Genomic DNA, 20365 nt, shown 5'->3' with positions numbered 1-20365 from the left:
AAAAAGGAATGTGAATGAAATAAATGCTAATTTAAGTGTTCAACATTTCAACATACTTTACTATAAAACATATAAACTATACAGATCATAAAATTATACAGAATTCAATATCAACAAAGTATTTACAAAATTTAAAGCCTTATGACCGATGTAAAGCTGTGAAGGCAGTTTCACAATTTTTGGCAGTGCGAAGGTAACTTCAAGTCCGTATTAGTAGAAACACTAAAGTCCATTGAGAAATCTGGAAGAGGAAAAATACCTGTTATTCAATGGAAAATGAGATCTAAAAATAATAATATTGATTGTCTCAAGAAAATTAATACAAGAGAAGAAGAAAATGTATTTGGACGTTTAATCATAGAGAAACGATAGCATAGATATCTCATGGTATAGGGCGTTTATGTCGCAACTTTTACTGTTATCCCAAGCCGATAGTTAACGTAGTTCTTTCCTATGCAGTTGTGTGACGCTGGTAGTCTCTCAAATTGTGCCGTTCATACACTATCGCCCCAAAAAAACAGTGAAAATTGACAATAGTCCACAGTAATCGGCTTGAGATAACAGTAAAAGTTGCGACATAAATTCCCTATACCATGGGATATCTACTTACGGTACGCTATTGTTTCTCTATGGTTTAATCCACATCAATTATTTCTTAAAAACTTCTATTTTATACTAAAACCAATTCCATGATCAAATTATTGTTCATATTATTATTCAATGTTTTTGTGATCCTCCATTTTATTTAAAAATCTAGAATAATACACTTGACATTATTATTGTTATTGGGAAAATAAAGAATTATCTCCATTGATAGTTCTGAAAACTCTGAATGTGTGGAATGTGTAATTACAGTATTATTTATAGAATTGAGTGTCCAATAATTGATATTTAACAATATATTCATGAACTGTTTTGTCAAGAATCACAGGCAGGTATCTGTGATTCTACTTATGAAAATAAGTAACCTACTCCAATATGTATTTAAAATGAAGATTCATAAATGCCCTGTTATTGTTCCTATAATGTAAAATGACATAAAGTTTTATAATATTCAATTATTTTTGAGTACTTCAATATCTCATTAATCTATGTAGAAACATACGGTATTCAATTTTTACTTTCCTTGCACTATTACCATAGGTAATAGGAAAGTATTGCTTTCTGAAAAAAATTAAGGTACCCCAATTTCCTAACCTCTATACTTTTCAAGGTCCCCTGAGTCCAAAAAAGTGGTTTTTGGGTATTGGTCTGTATGTGTGTGTGTATGAGTGTATGTGCGTCTGTGTACACGATATCTCATCACCCAATTAACGGAATGACTGGAATGACTTGAAATTTGGAACTTGAAGTCCTTACAATATAAGGATCCGACACGACAATTTCGATCAAATGCAGTTCAAGATGGCGGCAAAAATGTTGTCAAAAACAGGGTTTTTCGCGATTTTCTCGAAATCGGCTTCAACGATTCTGATCAAATTTATACCTAAAACAGTCATTGATAAGGTCTATCAACTGCTACGAGTCCCATATCTGTAAAACTTTCAGGAGCTCCGCTCCATCTCTGCAAAGTTTGATTTTAGATTCCCATTTATCAGGCTTCAGATACAATGTAAACAAAAAATTTCAAGTGGAAATGATTGAGAATGAAAATCTCTACAATTAATGTCTAGTAACATTTCCACCTAAAATTGAAAATAACCTCGAAATTCGAGAAAATGTGTTTTTTCAATTTCAAAATGCTGGCAACTGTTGATTCTATTAAATCATTCACTATGAAGAGATAGCAGACCTCGTGTGTCTTCAGCGTTATTGTCCTGTCACCAGCTGACTCACATCTTTAAATAATAGTAGACTTGAGATGCGCGTGAACACTAGCGTCAGGTGATCAATTTTCATAAAGGCAAGGAAAGTTGTGTGAGTGCGCCACACCAGATTTTGTTGAGTTATGTAGCCTATGATATACTGGATCAGATATCCATAAATCTCACTCAAATTAAAAAAATCACTGGAGAAACCAATGAAGAAAGTCATACATTATTGCTAAGGACCTAATTTTTTTGTTATTATTATATTAGAAGATTGTTGAAATTCAAAATTTATTGTAAAATAGAATGGAAATAGTAATACGTTTGTTACTGAGCTGATAATAAGCTTTGAAGATGTACTAAAAATTCAAGTTCAGATTCTCACCATAAACTCAGTGTGTCTCTCATCTGTGGTAACCAGACAGTCCATAATGTAACCCATGAAGTGATCCATAAGGTGAACCATAATGGGAAGGAATATGGTGATGATGCTTATCCAAGGTAAATGCTATAGGCTTAGATACCACCACTGGATAAGGATGGGGAACGGGATATGGATGTGGAACGGATACCGGGACCGCATGGGGAACTGGAACAGGTACCGGTCTATTTACGGTTACTGGAACATGCTTGGTAACCGTTACTGGATAGGGTTGTGGAACTGGTACTGGTACAGGTCGAGGTACAGCCACAGGAACAGCTTGGGGGACTGGAACAGGAACTGCTTTGGTAACGGTTACTGGGTAGGGCTGAGGAACTGGAACGGCTACTGGTTTGTGGATAGTATTGTAGGTGTGGGTGGGAGGATAATGGAAACCGTATCCATGATATGGATAGGCGGGGAAAGCTCCATATGGATGATGGTAGCCTGTTCCATAATCGATTATTCCTCTTTTGATCGGTTTTCTGGTGATTTCTTTTGATTCTTCTTCGTATTCTTCCTCTTCTTCTTCCACTGGAGAAGGTTTTCCAGCCCATGCTTGCATTATCATTGCTCCTATCTGCAAAATCAAAGAAAAATCTGATTTGTTATTGAGAAATAATTTGTCTTTCCCAGTCACAGTTTGGTAGAGAGTTAGTGGGAAGGATATTTTGAATATTCTTTCCAAAGAATGGACATTGATATGTCCAAAGCTCGATCCGCCAATTTATGTAAATGTATTACAATATTATCTTTAGCTATTACAAATTGTTTTTATCGTTTCATATACAGTTCAATGATTATTTTCTTAGTCTATATTATGTAAATTCATCTATAATTTTGCTGTATTGTAAGCTATTTTATATAAGTATATAGGCCAGTATATATTGTAATCTGCATAAATAAAGTACTCAATCAATCACAGTTTTATGATTTGTAGTTTATTATTTAAAAAAAAATTTTTCCATTGAAATTGAAATAAAAATGAATTAATTAAAAAAGAAAATTGAATTTTCAATGTAAAAATTGAACTTGAAAGCCGTGTCCACACTGAACAAAAACGTTCGACATACATATTCGACAAACATGTTTGTTGAGGAGATCAGGGACAAACATTTCAAGAAGTTTGGACAATCATTGTTTGTCAAACAAAAAATTACTATTTTTTCCAGACATTTTCAGAGTTGACAGCTGTAAAACATAAAAACTGTTCTCCCCACTTACAAATATTTTGTTTGGTGACGCGTCTACACTGGCCACGGGCAAACATTGTTTGTCAAACATAATAAAATTTGCCTAAACATTTTTAACAGACATGTTTGTCGAACTTTTGTTCAGTGTGGACATGGCTTTAGATACTGTAGCCTATTCGAGTTCTCATTTTATTCTTTTATACATTCATTTATGAATTTATAGTACTTTCACAAAACATTATACAAATATAAATTATGAGTGTGAAGATTAGGCTACTCAATCAGATCACTATCAATAATACTACGAGTACTCTACTACCAATACTCACTCTTAACATATACAGCAATAATTATTTTACAAAATATTAACACTATTTTATTATTATTAACAACTGGTAAATATTTTTTTTTGTAAAATCTATTCTATTCTTCGAATTCATAAAAACATTCATAAGTCCAATTATTACTGAATCACATACCTTGATCGAAAAAATTATCTAGCTCAAATGAATTTAAAAATAATCAATTTTGATGGAATATTATCGATGTCTATCCAATTGAATCTCAAGTTTGTGTTATTCTTTATCTACGATATTGTGGCCTGTGATTCAGTAAATTTACTTTATGAATTATAATTTATAATTTTTTCTTTGGCAAGAGTTTGATTTGAAAATTGAAGCTATTATTAAACTCTGGAAATTATGAAGTAAATTTACTGAATCACAGGCCAATATTTCGTAAATAAAGAAAAATAATTTTATAAAATTATTGCATTGCTTTTAGAGCAGTTGCTTCATTGGAATAATAATTGTGAACATTCTCATCAATTAATTTATTTTTGTATTTAATCTTATGATTCATATCATTGTATTAAAAATTATTACTAACTTCTCTTCTCTCATTCTTATTTAACTGTATCATGTATTCTCTATAAATAATTAATTCTTTTTCTTTTCAATTTCCATCTACAATTTAAATTGTAAATCATTACTGTATTATTCAAAGAAGATTTCACCTATTGTCTGAATTTATAACAAATTATTCATTTATTCAAAATATTATTCATAGATGTTATTACTTTTAGACCTTTCTTAGAGATAAGCTAATTCATATTATTCTGTTGAAGCAACAAAAAAAATTTGAGAAAATAATAAATGAATAATATATTGTTTATAATGATTTTTATTATATCTCTAAACCCTTGAAACATTCAAATCCATATTGTTGGTGTTTATACCTTTTATGTCATAGAATGATTTATATTTTACATTCTTGAATTCTTGTTGTATTCGAAGAAATTATTTGACAATAAAAAAAACAAAATTTGATTTTTTGTTCTATTTCATTCCTTTATCACCCTGAAAACCTACTTAGCTGATAGATCTCTACGATTTTGATAAAAAAATAACCATTTTTTATGAAATGAAAACCAAATAAGTACATCAGGTTAGTGGTTGCTGGTCTCTTATATTATAAGAGAAGAAAAATGCGGAATCAGTTGGGAAATTTAATTCCTCTTTGATGGAATAAGAAAACTGAGAATTATTGAAAATTACACTCACAAAATATCTCAGATATTTTGGAAGTGACTGTGAAATTTAAGGCAGCCTCTGCCATCTAGCAGCTAAATTGAAAACTACCTGAACACTACGTATCGAACTCTCAAGATATATCGATACTTTTTTCAGTCGAAGCTTATCGACAGCGAGCGGTCGACTAGTCGACTGCTGCGATTCGACCTAATTTGCATATTGGAAAATGTCATTTGTAGCACACTACACCTAAAAATGTTTGCAACATCGAGATAACGAATTCAAATTCACAGACATGATTCTATTCAAAAAGTTAGGATAGGAATGTCTGATGAACCATAGTCCGCAAATGCACCGTTATCGCGTGAAAAATCGTCAAAAATGCAAAAAATTGAGACTTCTCAAAATTTTCCTGAAGTTTGTAGGGTGTGTAACAAACTCTGGTTAGTCTTATTTTGTGTAGATTCAACTGATAAATCGTTTTAGACCATTTCCAAGACTGTATCCTTAATAGTTTTTGAGATATGATCAAAAAACCAGAAAATGTGTCTACAAACAGCAAGATTTTCCGCGAATTTTCACTTGTTGCAGAAAACTGTTCATAGTGTTATACTTCAAACTGATTCCATTCGATTCTCCAGTTCATTTTCTAGGTCTGATAACGTTTTCAGATCATGAAACGTGTTACTTACTTTGTAATGATTAAAATTCTAATGCAATACACGGGCATTGAAAAATGAATTTCCAATTATCCTGGAATCAGTGGGGTTGATATGAGTACACAAAAATATTAATTATATAGGAAATTGATCAAGGAATTCGATGAAACTGGTTCTGAGAACATATCTATTAAGGTGATCTAAATAAATAAACCTAAATGCAAATTTTTCTTAACTTTCATTAAACGCGATATCCTCATAGTATATTATTCTTCATAGAATTCTAGGATAGGAACATATGATAAACCCATACCAAGAAACGCACCGTTACAGAGTTGTAGATCACCAAAGTTGTCAAAAATAGATATTATTTTATTTTTTTCTGAAGTCATTGATGCTATTGAAGACTAAAAATACCACTGAAAAAACGCAGAATTCAAAGGAGAATCGTTTAAAAATAGTCTCCAGTTTGTAGCGTTGATAGTTTTCCAGTTATTGTCAAAAAACCTTAAAATACTTAACTTTTTTGTGTTTTAGTAATTTTTACTCTAAAACTACTGTACATAGGGGCTTGAGATATGCCTCAATCAACTTTTCAACTTGTTTTCCATGAGAATATATTTTTTCCCGACCATGAAACATGATGAAAACCTTAGAAAGTCTAAAATAATTTAACGCTCGCTCGTACTTTTGAAATTGTCTCTCCACTATTACTATATTTTTCCCGTCTCATAATAGCGGCTAGTTCCTACTCTCGTCAGAGAGCCGCGCTGGAATCGCTGTCGCAGATATAGATATAGTTATAGTTAAATCATGAATCAAATTCAACAGGATTTTGAGCAACCGAGATTTACTGGTCCAACATATAGGTGCATCACATCCTGAATTTTGAACGCATCATAATGTATTCTATAATAGTTTCACAGATTTCAACAATTGAATCGAATAGAAGTGCATTCACTGGATGAAAGAATCCCACAGGTACTAATATAATCGAGCAAAAACATCATAAGAAAATATCCCATGGTATAGGTCGTTTATGTTCCAAGCGTCTTCCCGATTAAGGTCTATAAAGGTGCGTGCAGATATACGCGCCGCGAACATGAGCAATTCACTTTTAATCAGCTGATTATATCTGTATTTTTACAGAAACGGTAAGATACAGATATAGCAAGCTTGGCATCAGCTGATTAAAAGTGAATCGCTCATTATCGCGGCGCGTATATCTTTACGCACCTTTATAATAAATATATTAACTGTTTTGGCCGATTTAATGTGTACGAACGGCACAGTTTGAGAGACTACGAAAAATAACTACCCTACTAAGTTGGACTACCGGCTTAAGGCTGTGCAAAGGCTAAAAATAAAATTTTCACTCGTAATATTTTTCTAAGTTTTTCGATTTGTATATCATCAAGCTATCAAAATGAAAAAGTTTTCTCAGGAAAACATTTTTTTCGATCATTACTTTTTGAGATATGAGCGCCTAAAGTTTGAATTTTTGGGACAGAACATTTCAAATTCGGTAAGATATAAATCCATGAGAGGATGGATTCTTCATGGTATTGTTGATCTAGTAAAACAAAAATTTTCTGAAAATATCATTTTCTAAGAAAGTTATTCAATTTACTAAAAATGAACAAAAATAACTTTTAGTTGAGTTATTTTAGACCTTTTTTGGTAAATCGAATAACTTTCTCAAAAATTGATATTTTCAGAAAATCTCTGTTTTATTGGATCAAAAATACCATGAAGAATCCATCCTGTAAATCTCATGGATTTATATCTTACCGAATTTGAATATTCTGTCCCAAACATTTAAACTTTGGGCGCTCATATCTCAAAAAGTAATGATCGGAAAAAAATGTTTTCCCGTGATAACTTGATAGTATACGAATCGAAAAAAAATGAGAAATATCACCAGTAGAAAGTTTATTCTTAGCCTTTGCACAGCCGATTGAGTGCGTACGAAGGGCTCACTATGAGAGACTACCAGCAGCGTTACATAGCTTCACAAAAAATAACCAATCTACTAAGTGGACTACCGGCTTGAGTTAACAGTGAAATTTGGAACATAAACGAATCTACCATGGGATATCTTCTCATACTTTCTTTTGTCTATGCTGATACGAACAAAATCAAATATATAATATAGATTGTTTCACATTTTAGAATAAAAACACAACTCAAATAATCAAATACTCACAACTAGCACAAGCAAACACTTCATCTTCAAATCAAACAGGCTACACCAGCAGGCCTACAACAATCCAATGAACTAACACAACAAATACTTTTAGAAGAGTAGACAAGCTGCTTACAAGAAGAGCACACAACAAATAATTACAACCAATTGAAGAGTACAAAACCTTTTTATAAAGAACTTTCAGTTATACGGAGGGAGAACTCCATATCTGACCGCACAGATTATGCTTTCGTATGAGTGCTATCTTGTGCGTGTGTGAGTGAGAGAGTGTATGGGTGAGAGAGAGAGAGAAAGAGTGAGTGAGAAAGATTGTGAGGGAGGGTGTGATAGACAGATGGAGATAGTAAGAGAGTGATGATGGAGAGTGTAAGAGAGAAGAATGAAGAGAGTGTGTGAGAGAGAGAGGGTGAAAGTGCGAGAGAGGAGTGTGTGGGTACACCCCTCCTCTTTCCTCCAAAACTGAGGATGACACCTTAGACTTACACTACTTTAAATTGTCAGCTTCTTCTTCTTCTTCTTCTTCTTCTTCTTCTTCTTCTTCTTCTTCTTCTTCTTCTTCTTCTTCTTCTTCATAATGCTGACAATTTGTAGTGAATATCTCTGTATAGATTACGACAATATTGTAGAGCGTGCAAGCACTCTCTCCTGTTTACCTTTTAAGTAGGCTTCTGATATCATTTTTGCGGTCGCTAAGTTGCTCGATAGACTACGATTATTAGACTACGATAGACTAGATATACGATTGAATGAAAATGATAGCTGGGAGAATCGTCTGTAGTCTAATAGTAAGATTCATGTTATCAAGTCAGTAGAAAAGATAGGACGGCATGGTTGCCAAGTAGTTCATTTTTCCACCGCCTTCTATAAAATAATTTTAGTAGATTGTTCAATCTATAGTACCGTAACTATAATCTCTACTATAATCTATAGTAGATTAAATTTATCCCGGTATATCTGATCTAATATTGAGATTAATGGTTGTAATTATAGATTCCAATACGAAGATATATTCTATTCGCCAAGAGAATATTATATATTTCTTTCATGATTTAATAGATTTTCATGATTGAGTTCAAATATTTCAGTAGTTAATTGTCTTTTTTTATAAGGGCTACTCTTAATATAAATAAAACAAAATAATTTAGAAGGGTACTCTGATTTATTCAGAATATTTTCATTCAGTAGCTCATTGGGCTATATTTCTACACATGATGAGTCACAGTTCATACAATTACAAACAATTCAGCTACAGTGCGAACTTGGAAAAGGATAGAGAAAGAGCTAGAAAGGATGCAGCTTTTTGCTTTGTCTAATGACAGACCACATGCGAGGATATAGAGCAAACAAATTGTCAAATGCTCACTTTAAAGCGTAGATCTCAATACCAATTTTGACAAACTTATTTTATGAACTTCGAACTCAATCCAAGAGAATATTTGTTTCGATACCATTGAGGATAAAATAGTCAATCAATAACTCATTCATTTCACACAACGACAAATTTCAAACAACGAGAAATTCAATACAAATAATGATTATCATTCAATTTCTTTCAAGGTGATAAGTGCTTGAAAACGGAGAAGAATGTCTTTCATGATGGATAATTCAATCAGTAATCTGAAAAACAGCATTATTCAAAATTTTCAAGTTTTCAGTAGATGAGGGGAAACGTTCGAGGAATATTGTGCTACTTCAATAAGGGAAAGGGTTCTCAGCATAAACTGACAAAGGAAGCTCTGACGTCTACCATTTCTGATGATAACCGATATGATAATTCATATGAAATTATATTCCATACTGCTAACTAAATTTAACAGAAAAATGACTCACCTTGTCCCTCAAATGACTGATTCAATTCAGTTCAAGATACTATTAATCAGTTACATTCTCTATTCCAAAACATTTTTCATTACTCCCACGTACGTGCTTTCAAATTATTCTATTTGTAACAATTCCAATACGGTATCAAGCCTGTAATTGTAATTACAATTGCATGACGGAAGTCGAGTAATTTATCGATGCAAGTCTCAACAATTGCATTATTCGTAGGTAAATTGCGATAATATTTATTAATCTCATGTTAGAGTCCGATTGACCTTAGAACCATTTATAATGTGTGGGCGGTAGCGGACAAAAGATCTCCTTTCTTTATCTTATAGCAACTCACAGTTTTAAGGTTTTAGAGTAACTGTATAGACTATAGAATAATCATTATTATGAAAACATTATCCACCTGAAATAGAATTTCTTCGCTGTATAATGGAACAAACTATGCTTTGAAACAAAGTGTCTAAACTACAAAAGAGAATGTCAATATTGAACGTTGACAATGTTGACATTCAACTATTTCAATTAAAATGAATATATACATTTGAAAAATGTTGGTGCTTCAGAGAATTTCAAATTAATATTGAATAAATTCTATACTATTGAACGAGCAATCTCTGTTTATATATTTGAGCTGCGTTTACACCAAAGTTAATAACAAAATGTTAATAACTTAATTCTTATAGATTCTATTTGATTGAATATAACTTATCATACACATAATGAACAGAAGTGTTTGTCAAGTTCCGATCAATCTAATAGAATCTATGAGGATTAAGTTATTAACATTTTGTTAATAGCTTTGGTGTAAACCCAGCTTTGGATGTTTAGATGTTTGTATTTCAACGGATCTCGGAAACGGCTCTAACGATTCTCACGAAATTCAGAACATAGTAGGTTTATAATATAAAATTCGATTGCACTAGATCTCATCCCTGGGAAAACTCGCTGAAAGACACTAGAAGGATAATAATTATTATTCATCCTTGAAAAACAGCTGATAATAATTATTTCGTCGTGAGCGAGTTCATGTGTGTGGGACTGTGTCAAAATTATGACTCAGCTGTTGAACTTTTGTAACCATGTCCTTAGGTACTTAGTGCCGTTCCAATCCAGTTTTAGGATTGGAATAACTTTTGGATTAAACTTTGGAATAACTTTTAATTGGATTAACTTTTGTAACCAGTCCAATCAGGTACTTAGTGCTGGTTGCAAAAAAGCCGGGTTATTCTCAATCCTGTTTAATTCCAGTAGATCCATCTTTTTGAAATGGTCTTCTCTGATTTGGTTCATGTGAAATTAATCAGGATTAAAATTTAACCGGCTTTTGTGCGACTGGGCTTTTGTGACGGAATTTTTTGCATTCCTCTGGGAATTGATCTCAATTTACTGTGATTAGATAGAACATTTCTGTATCAACTATGAATGTTATTGTAATTTCTTCTTTCGTAATAAATGTTTTATGCTTTCGTACTCCAGAGCGAAGCTCGGTCCCTGATATTAATATGTAATATTAGGATTCATACCGTACTCTGATATTATTTGGAATATTATCTTGTAACATTCAAAGCTATAAAAGATTTTTTTTCGTGAATTCTACGTAAAGTCTTAGAACACAGTAATAGCACAGATACAATCCGTATTTGTATCTACATCTGTATATTTATCTATATTTGTATCCGTATCTGCATGAGTTCTTTCCTGTGGTGATAAACAGAGAGTCTTATTCCAAGTTCAGATTAGAGTTCGGATATTGTTTTATTAACCGAGCGAAGTGAGGTCTAAGATTCAAGTCAACGGTTTGGTATTTCTCTTAATGTTTGAATGTTTAAATGTTTATATGTTGCGCATTTACGGCGAAACGCGGTAATAGATTTTCATGAAATTTGACAGGTATGTTCCTTTTTTAATTGCGCGTCGACGTATATACAAGGTTTTTGGAGATTTTACATTTCAAAGATAATATAAAAGGAAAAAGGAACCTCCTTCATACGCTAATATTGGAGTAAAAATCAGACTATAGAATTATTCATCATAAATCAGCTGACAAGTGATTACACAGATGTGTGGAGGAGCCAGTCTATTGCTGTATTTCCATAAGGTATATAGTTTCAATCAGGTACTTGTGGATGAGAATACTGCGTGAGGTCTACTGTTCACAGAACTACTAGTGATTTGAAAGCATCAACGTTTCTCCGTGTTTAACTTTAGAAGTAACTTAGAGAAAACATGAAGTAGTATTTCTCCCATGATAGAATGACTTAAGCATGATTAACAATCTTAGTACAAAGAAATATCCCCCCTGAAATGAAGAATATACGAAGAATTCCCTCTTCTTCAAGGAAAGAAAAGGAGGGATCAAAAAGTTTATCAATTAATTCTTCCCTTAGTGCATTTTTGTGTGATCTGCTAAACTGAATGGGTGACCACTTGAGAAAACTGCTCTGAATATGATTCATGAGATGAAGAATTGCTTGCCGGTGGTTCGGGACCCACCTAAAACTGAGGTCCACTCATCCCTCATTACACACGCACAAGCCTAGAGCTCATTGTGGGCATCACCGTCAGCAGAAAAAAATGAACTGAAACAACGGAAATTCAATTATGCAACAAGAAATTTGAGACAGTTGGTCAATTTCAATTATGTAATTGAATAAGTAACTTGCGCAATTCTAACTAGACGGGGTCATTGCTCCAATATTCTGATTCTAGGACAGGACCCTAACAAAGTTTTAGTTGGAATAATTTATTCTACTATTTTCTACATATGGTTCAAGTAAGATGTACATTTGCTGTTATTGGTGAAGAAGCTTTACCATGTAAAACAAGGAGATAAAGAAAATTCGGACGGTTTGATTATAAAAATGCTTGTATGCGAATGAGAATAAGAATTACAGGAGTCGAACAAGTTGACCTGGATTAGTAAGTTTACAAAAGAGGTCGATATTGGCTTGAAAAAAATTCTAGTTTTTCCTGGTGAAATTCATTTCAACATTGAATGAATAGGAAGCATTAGTGTTATAATAATGCTGACCGTTTTTATACATCATACTATGATTGTTGTACCAAGCTGATTTTCGATTCAAAACTGCAATAGAGTAAACATGTTTCAAGTGAACTCATATTTGTTTTCTTTGGATGTCCTTCAACAATCTAAAGAAGGTAATAAAATGATAGGTTTTTAAGTAAAATGAGGAGATATCATTATGATAGATCATAGGAGTTGTGATAAAATGAGTTTCCAAATGACAATTAAAAAAATCTGGTGTGGTACAGTCACACAACTTTCCTTGCTCATTGAACAACTGAAAGCTTAATATTCTTGAACGAGAATAATTCAGGGGAATAATGTAATGAAGATTGGCGGCATATTTAAAACTACGATCTTACTATTGTAATAATTGTTTTCAGAGTATATTTTCCTTTGTGTAAATTATTGTGAAATTCTATGATTTTTGAAAGCCATCAAAACAGCTGTTCTACAGATGAAATATCTCGAGTATGTGTGTTTTGTATAAACTGCTCTACCTACCCAACGTTAGTAGACAAACTGTCTACTAACTTTGCTACCTACCTACCTCATGCACGAGAAAGAGGTTACAAAGTCCATTTCTCAAGGATGGGGTGGACCCCCTGCTAGTATCCCAGGAAGGAGACTTATGCCAATTGATAGAGTTGATAAATAACTATAACAGGGTATGAAATTGAAAAAAAAAATCGGTCGAGTCATTTTTGAGAAAATCGTGATAGCGATTTCTGCGCAAAAAAAGTATTAATTATCATCTACAGATGAAAATAAATTAAAAATTGCTTTTATTCAAATGATAAAATAATGAATAATAATTATTAAATGTATTGATCATCATTCACAAAGCATTCTTACTAAAGTGAGGTCCACGTTATAATGGCAGTGCTTAATTAGCAATGGTATTGCTATTCTTGTCTATCATTCAATAAAGCGGATAGCGCTATCTCTTTATCGCTTTGCCTCTTTTGCCAGATCGTTTTTCAACAATCTAGAAATATACTCAATTAACGAAAAATGTAATGTAAATCATGAAAATTCATTATTGAATCATAAAAAATATAATTGATACTTTTAAACACGAATGAACAGTTAATATTGCATCGTATATACTAGTAGTTCTGTGAACAGTAGACCTCGCGCTCAATAAGTTACATTGACCTGTTGTTATGTTTTTCAAAAACTAATAAAAATTTATCAATTAGAAATGTCTAGAAAAAATCCTAAATAAGCATAGAGCTTTCTGTCCTATCGTACCATGACGTGTCGTCCCGGAATGTGAGTGTGAGCGCTGTTATCAGGTCTGGCTGCAACAGTCTACAACGTTGATGGAAAGATACATTTTCAAGATGTTCGATGTTTTTGAACGGGTAGTATTATAGTCAACTGTCTACAACTAGCGTTGATGGAAAGATACATTTTCAAGATGTTCGATGTTTTGAACGGGTAGTATTATAGTCCACTAAACAGCTGATTTATGATGAATAATTCTATAGTCTGATTTTTACTCTAATATTGGCTTATGAATGAGGCTCCTTTTTCCTTTTATATTATCCTTGAAATGCAAAATTTCCAAAAACCTTGTATATACGTCGACGCGCAATTTAAAAAGGAACATACCTGTCAAATTTTATGAAAATCTATTACCACGTTTCGCCGTAAATGCGCAACATGAAAACATATAAACATATAAACATTTAAACATTAAGAGAAATGCTAAACCGTCGACTTGAATCTTAGACCTCACCCCGCTCGGTCAACCAGTATCAGCTATCGTTAAGCCGTCGGTCCCGGCTGCCTAAAAAGCAGTCGTTAGGTCATATCAGAGGCCCTGAAATTGATCAGTTGCGACCTGAAAACTCTGACACCATACCTGAGCCAGCCAGGTCACTCGATATCATTATTATTATTTTTAGCTATCCTCTATCTACAGAAGGCATTGGCAAGTCAGAGAATCGACAACGTTGTTCTGCTATCTTTCTCTACTGCCATTATAACGTGGACCTCAATATATAGCATTCCATCACCACAACAAGTTATGGAAAGTGTGTGTTCTCCTGAATGAGTCGCTATTTTGATGTGAGAGCACTGATATCAAGTGAGACTCTATACTGTTAGCATTCATTGGGAATAACATGTATGCTTCCCTTTGGACCAATGCTCACAGTTAAAAGTGAATAATTCAGGTCACATGAATCGTGCCACAGGATCGTGTGTCTGTCGCGGGGTGGCTCGTGGTCAGTGTACTTACGGTACTTAGGAGGTACTTCGCGGTGTACTTAGAACTTAGCCAATCAAGTATGGCATTTAAGGTTAGCGTACCAGAAGTACGGACTCATTTCTGGCTAATGTTATCGTATAAATACTGAGTTCGTGATCATGAATGGGAAAATATAATAGTATAACGTTTCACAGTTATCAAATAAACACAATGTCTCAATTTTTTATTTAAAATAAAAAATAAGAAGAACACATTTCTATTAAAAAAAATAAATAAACACAATGTCTCAAATTTTTATTTAAAATAAAAAATGAGAAAAACACATTTCTATTTAAAATCAAAAAATAAATAAACACAATGTCTCAAATTTTCATTTTTAAGTAGTAGGTAATCCGTGCTCCACAAGGGTTTATTTTGAAACTTTACAAACTGAAGACTTGACGCAATGAAATCTTGGAAAATTGAAAACAGGCCTATAACCATTCTCGGTTCATTAAGAATCTTTGTGCAAATTTTCAAGTTATCATGTCAGTAGTTCAGACGTGATGATGCATCAAACATATTTTCCTATCCCGTACGTGTGTATAAGCCAGCTCTTTCCTCTATTATAGTATAAAATAATATGCTCATAAGTTCTATATTATAGTATACTTACAAGAATCAAGTGTTTATTGTGGTATATAGCTATCGTCTACACACCATTATATTGAGTCATATATTCTGAAAATACTTCAACAAAATCAATGGATCAAACTTGAGTCTAATATACACATATTTCAAAACTTATTGGATACTAACGAAAAAGATGGAGAAGAACGTTGTGATCACTGTATGATTGACAAAACCATGAAGCTAGACTTATTTTCTTCTTCATCATCATCATCTTCTTCTTCTTCTTCTTCTTCTTCTTCTTCTTCTTCTTCTTCTCCTTCTTCTTCTTCTTCAATCTATAAAAGCGAAATGGCACTCACTCACTGACTGACTGACTGACTCACTCACTCACTCACTCGCATAACTAAAAATCTACCGGACCCAAAACGTTCAAATTTAGTAGGTATGTTCAGTTGGCCCTTTAGAGGCGCACTAAGAAATCTTTTGGCAATATTTTAACTCTAAGGGTTTAAAGTTCGTCTTTTAACATGTATATTATTCTTCTTCTCCCAATCTCTTAATTATAATTGAAATTTCCATATCATATGTTACTATAGAACTATAATCTAGATAGAGTACCTCTTCGAAACAGTTGTTAACTGGCAACTAAATTAATAATTTTGTCAGGTTGGCATTAAGCTGAGTTGACTTTGTTAGGTTAGCACCAAGTTGAAGATTCAAATGCATTTATCGCGGAAAAATTGATTGGACACTGCTACTTCAATCTTGGGAATATTATATTACTAGCCGTCAGGCTCGCTTCGCTCGCCATATCCGTTTAGCCAGATGTTTAGTCTGGACCCCCGACTGGATTGTCCTTACATGATAAAAATGCTAATCTCATTCTTGGACGATCCAGTCGGGGGTCCAGGGGGCGGAGCCCCCTTGCTAGACGGATATGGCGAGCGAAGCGAGCCTGACGGCTAGTATAGTATACTTACAAGAATCAAGTGTTTATTGTGATATATAGCTATCGTCCACACACCATTATAATTATTGAGTCATATATTCTGAAAATACTTCAACAAAATCAATGGATCAAACTTGAGTCTAATATGCACATATTTCAAAACTTATTGGATACTAACGAAAAAGATGGAGAAGAACGTTGTGATCACTGTATGATTGACACAACCATGAAGCTAGACTTATTTTCTTCTTCTTCATCATCATCATCATCATCATCATCATCATCATCATCATCATCATCATCATCATCATCATCATCATCATCATCATCATCATCATCTTCTTCTTCTTCTTCATTAATGTAAGTCAACCGCATTAGAACCTCATCAGATGGGAATTGGAAAGGCTGAGTCAATTCGTTAGGTGTATTATGAAAATATATGTTAATTCTTATTCTTAATTAGCTGTGGGCAACGCTGGACAAATTTTATTTGTCAACGTGGCACTTATCTGTTTTAATTTCCATCGGACTATTTTCGTGCTTGCGTTTGACTATAGTATCGTAATCGAATCAATTTTAATGCAACTGAAGACAATGTGAATGCATGGTGTAATATGAAATATCAGGGCACCGAGCTTCACTCGTTATTCATTTATTGACTTTTGATGAACCGAACACAATTCTTTAATATAATAATTGGGGAAGTACTAACAGGCACAGCCTGTTAACTGTTTCTTTCCCGAATTTTGATTTATACACTATAAATAGTCCAGAAAGTAGGTTATGTTCCATACACTTGAATTCAGGTTCAATTTTCTCTTCAAGCATTTGAAAACAAAAAAATATATAATTTAGATTATATACAAACCAAATTGAATAACAAAATAACACTCACTAATCACTTGAAATTGTCAAATAATGATCAACTTTGAAAATTATGCTATACTCCAGTTTAGGAGGATTATTATGTCATGTCAACAAATCAGATTATGTTGATCAAATCGATTAAATTGTCTAGCTAGATAAAATTTCTCGCTGATTGATTATGATTACACAGCTGAAAATAATTCTGTCTTTCTCCCATACAGGCACACGCATCTTCTGTTATCGAGAGAGGACGAAATTATTATCTGTGTTCCAAGGATGAATTAACCTTTTAATGTCGTTCAGCAAGTTTTCCAATGAATGAGACCTAGTGCAATCGAATCTTTATATCATAAACCTACTATGTTCCAAATTTCGTGAAAATCGTTAGAGCCGTTTTCTAGATTCGTAAAACATAAATAACCAGATATAAAAATATCCAGATATATAAATACAGAAATTGCTCGCTTAATATAATAGGATATCTAAATAATATGCATATTATGGTGGGTCTCACTCAAAAAAACTTTCAGCATTGAATGAGTTTTTTAATCAACCAATATTAACAGTTTCATAATGAATCTACAACTACGGAGATTACTATTTCCCTCGTTGACTCATTCAAAGAGAATAACTGGGGAATATTCTAATCTAGTGTAACGCATTTAGTGAAGATTCTGTTTTTTATTGTGCAATGCAGTATATTGGAGTAGACCTGCTACACTTCTAGGTTACTTATGCAGGACTTAGCCTGGGACTTAGTACTGGCCTAAGTTGCCTACTTAGTTTACAAATCGTGACCATCCTGTTTGATGAAAGTGAAACTGGATTGATAAGATTGTTTTCGCGGCGTACAAACATCGTTCGTGTTGCTACTTAATTTATGGTACTGTGACACTCATTCTTAACTGTCAGCCCTGCTCATAAGTGACTCTAATTCTTCCTACTGGAACCAAATGCTGACATTTAAAAGTGAATCTCACTTTAGCTTATGTGGTATGCATAGCATCACACTTCTTATAAAATAGGTATGTATTCACGAAAATGGTAACATGATCTAAGATTCTGTGACTTGTTTAAATGTCATATTGATAGATCAGGCAAGAAATAAAGCAATCTGTATAAGTTTTCTCTATATTTTCTCTAAGTTTTCTCTATTTATAAAATAGATATGCATTTACGAAAATGGTACCATGATCTAAGATTCTGTGACTTGTTTAAATGTCATATTGATAGATCAGGCATGAAATAAAGCAATCTGTATAAGTTTTCTCTATATTTTCTCTAAGTTTTCTCTATTTATAAAATAGATATGCATTTACGAAAATGGTACCATGATCCAAGATTCTGTGACTTGTTTAAATGTCATATTGATAGATCAGGCATGAAATAAAGGAATCTGTATAGGTTTTCTCTATATTTTCTCTAAGTTTTCTCTATTTATAAAATAGATATGCATTTACGAAAATGGTACCATGATCCAAGATTCTGTGACTTGTTTAAATGTCATATTGATAGATCAGCATGAAATAAAGGAATCTGTATAGGTTTTCTCTATATTTTCTCTAAGTTTTCTCTATTTATAAAATAGATATGCATTTACGAAAATGGTACCATGATCCAAGATTCTGTGACTTGTTTAAATGTCATATTGATAGATCAGGCATGAAATAAGGAATCTGTATAGGTTTTCTCTATATTTTCTCTAAGTTTTCTCTATTTAAAAATAGATATGCATTTTCGAAAATGGTACCATGATCCAAGATTCTGTGACTTGTTTAAATGTCATATTGATAGATCAGGCATGAAATAAAGGAATCTGTATAGGTTTTCTCTATATTTTCTCTAAGTTTTCTCTATTTATAAAATAGATATGCATTTACGAAAATGGTACCATGATCCAAGATTCTGTGACTTGTTTAAATGTCATATTGATAGATCAGGCATGAAATAAGGAATCTGTATAGGTTTTCTCTATATTTTCTCTAAGTTTTCTCTATTTATAAAATAGATATGCATTTTCGAAAATGGTACCATGATCCAAGATTCTGTGACTTGTTTAAATGTCATATTGATAGATCAGGCATGAAATAAAGGAATCTGTATAGGTTTTCTCTATATTTTCTCTAAGTTTTCTCTATTTATAAAATAGATATGCATTTACGAAAATGGTACCATGATCCAAGATTCTGTGACTTGTTTAAATGTCATATTGATAGATCAGGCATGAAATAAAGCAATCTGTAAAAGTTTTCTCTGGTTCAGGTCTAGAGTTCTAGAGTGTTGTCTCTAGTAGACTCTGAACTTCACGCCATAGTGAGGTCCACGCTATAATGGTTGTTGCCGATTCTCTGCCTTGCCACTGCCTTCCATAGAGAATAGCTGATACCAGTATTTGTGATGTAGTTTTAACTGTTCCCACTCTTGTTTAAAATGATCAATTATATTCTATACACCAAGAGAATTCATTTTTCAGTGATTAAGTAATACATTTCCATAATGGAGGTTATTGACGATTCCGTTGATTAATTACATTCCTGCATCGTTAAAAACTGATCTGGCTACGTTGCTGAGCAAGAAGAGGTTATCTGCTTTATTGATGATAGACAAAGATAGCAACACCATTGTTAATCAAATACTGCCGTTATAACGTGGACCTCATTGTAGTCGACAAAGATTCTGTTCGTGCTATTTTCATTAGAAGAAAAGAAAAGCAAACATTTTTCATACATTTTCAGCAAGAAAGACATACCTGTTCCCCCAGCCTATTTCTGAAATACTTCAATTTTATTCTCAATCCACAATTACCGCAGTCCAATCTTGATTCAATAAATCTTTATTACGTTCAAATGCACTTTCATAACTGATAATATTCCACCAAGTTATGAATTTCATTTCATCATGAACTCTTAATTCTACTTGATACATAAATATTCTCAATTAACGCAATTAATTCAATTCTTGAACAATTACCTCTCGTACATTAGTATATTATCGTCTATCACACGAGATCGATTTAATAAATCACTTTGAGGTCCTTATTTTGAA

The 20365-nt window shown here is 32.9% G+C and overlaps 1 protein-coding gene across 1 annotated transcript; it reads right to left on the bottom strand.

Annotated features, from left to right (window-relative positions):
- Positions 1-7977, bottom strand: LOC111060857 (anti-sigma-I factor RsgI2). Its single transcript, XM_039437498.1, has 3 exons — positions 7820-7977; positions 2194-2809; positions 1-241 (listed from the first exon to the last, which is right to left on the bottom strand). Exons 1-2 carry the CDS (start codon positions 7841-7843, stop codon positions 2213-2215), a joined length of 621 nt encoding a protein of 206 aa, XP_039293432.1. The 5' UTR covers positions 7844-7977; the 3' UTR covers positions 1-241; positions 2194-2212.
- Between the last annotated feature and the right edge of the window lie 12388 nt (positions 7978-20365).

Source organism: Nilaparvata lugens, chromosome 11 (genome assembly GCF_014356525.2).
Source record: "Nilaparvata lugens isolate BPH chromosome 11, ASM1435652v1, whole genome shotgun sequence".
Classification (NCBI taxonomy): domain Eukaryota; kingdom Metazoa; phylum Arthropoda; class Insecta; order Hemiptera; family Delphacidae; genus Nilaparvata; species Nilaparvata lugens.
Note: the sequence above shows the minus strand (reverse complement) of the source record. Positions and strands in the feature narration are given on the sequence as shown.

Excerpts from the sequence above, each read along its gene's own strand:
- LOC111060857 (XM_039437498.1), bottom strand. The coding sequence starts at position 7,843 with ATGAAGTGTTTGCTTGTGCTAGTT. Across the intron at positions 2,810-7,819 it reads AGTGTTTGCTTGTGCTAGTT|ATAGGAGCAATGATAATGCA; the intron begins GTGAGTATTTGA and ends TTGATTTTGCAG.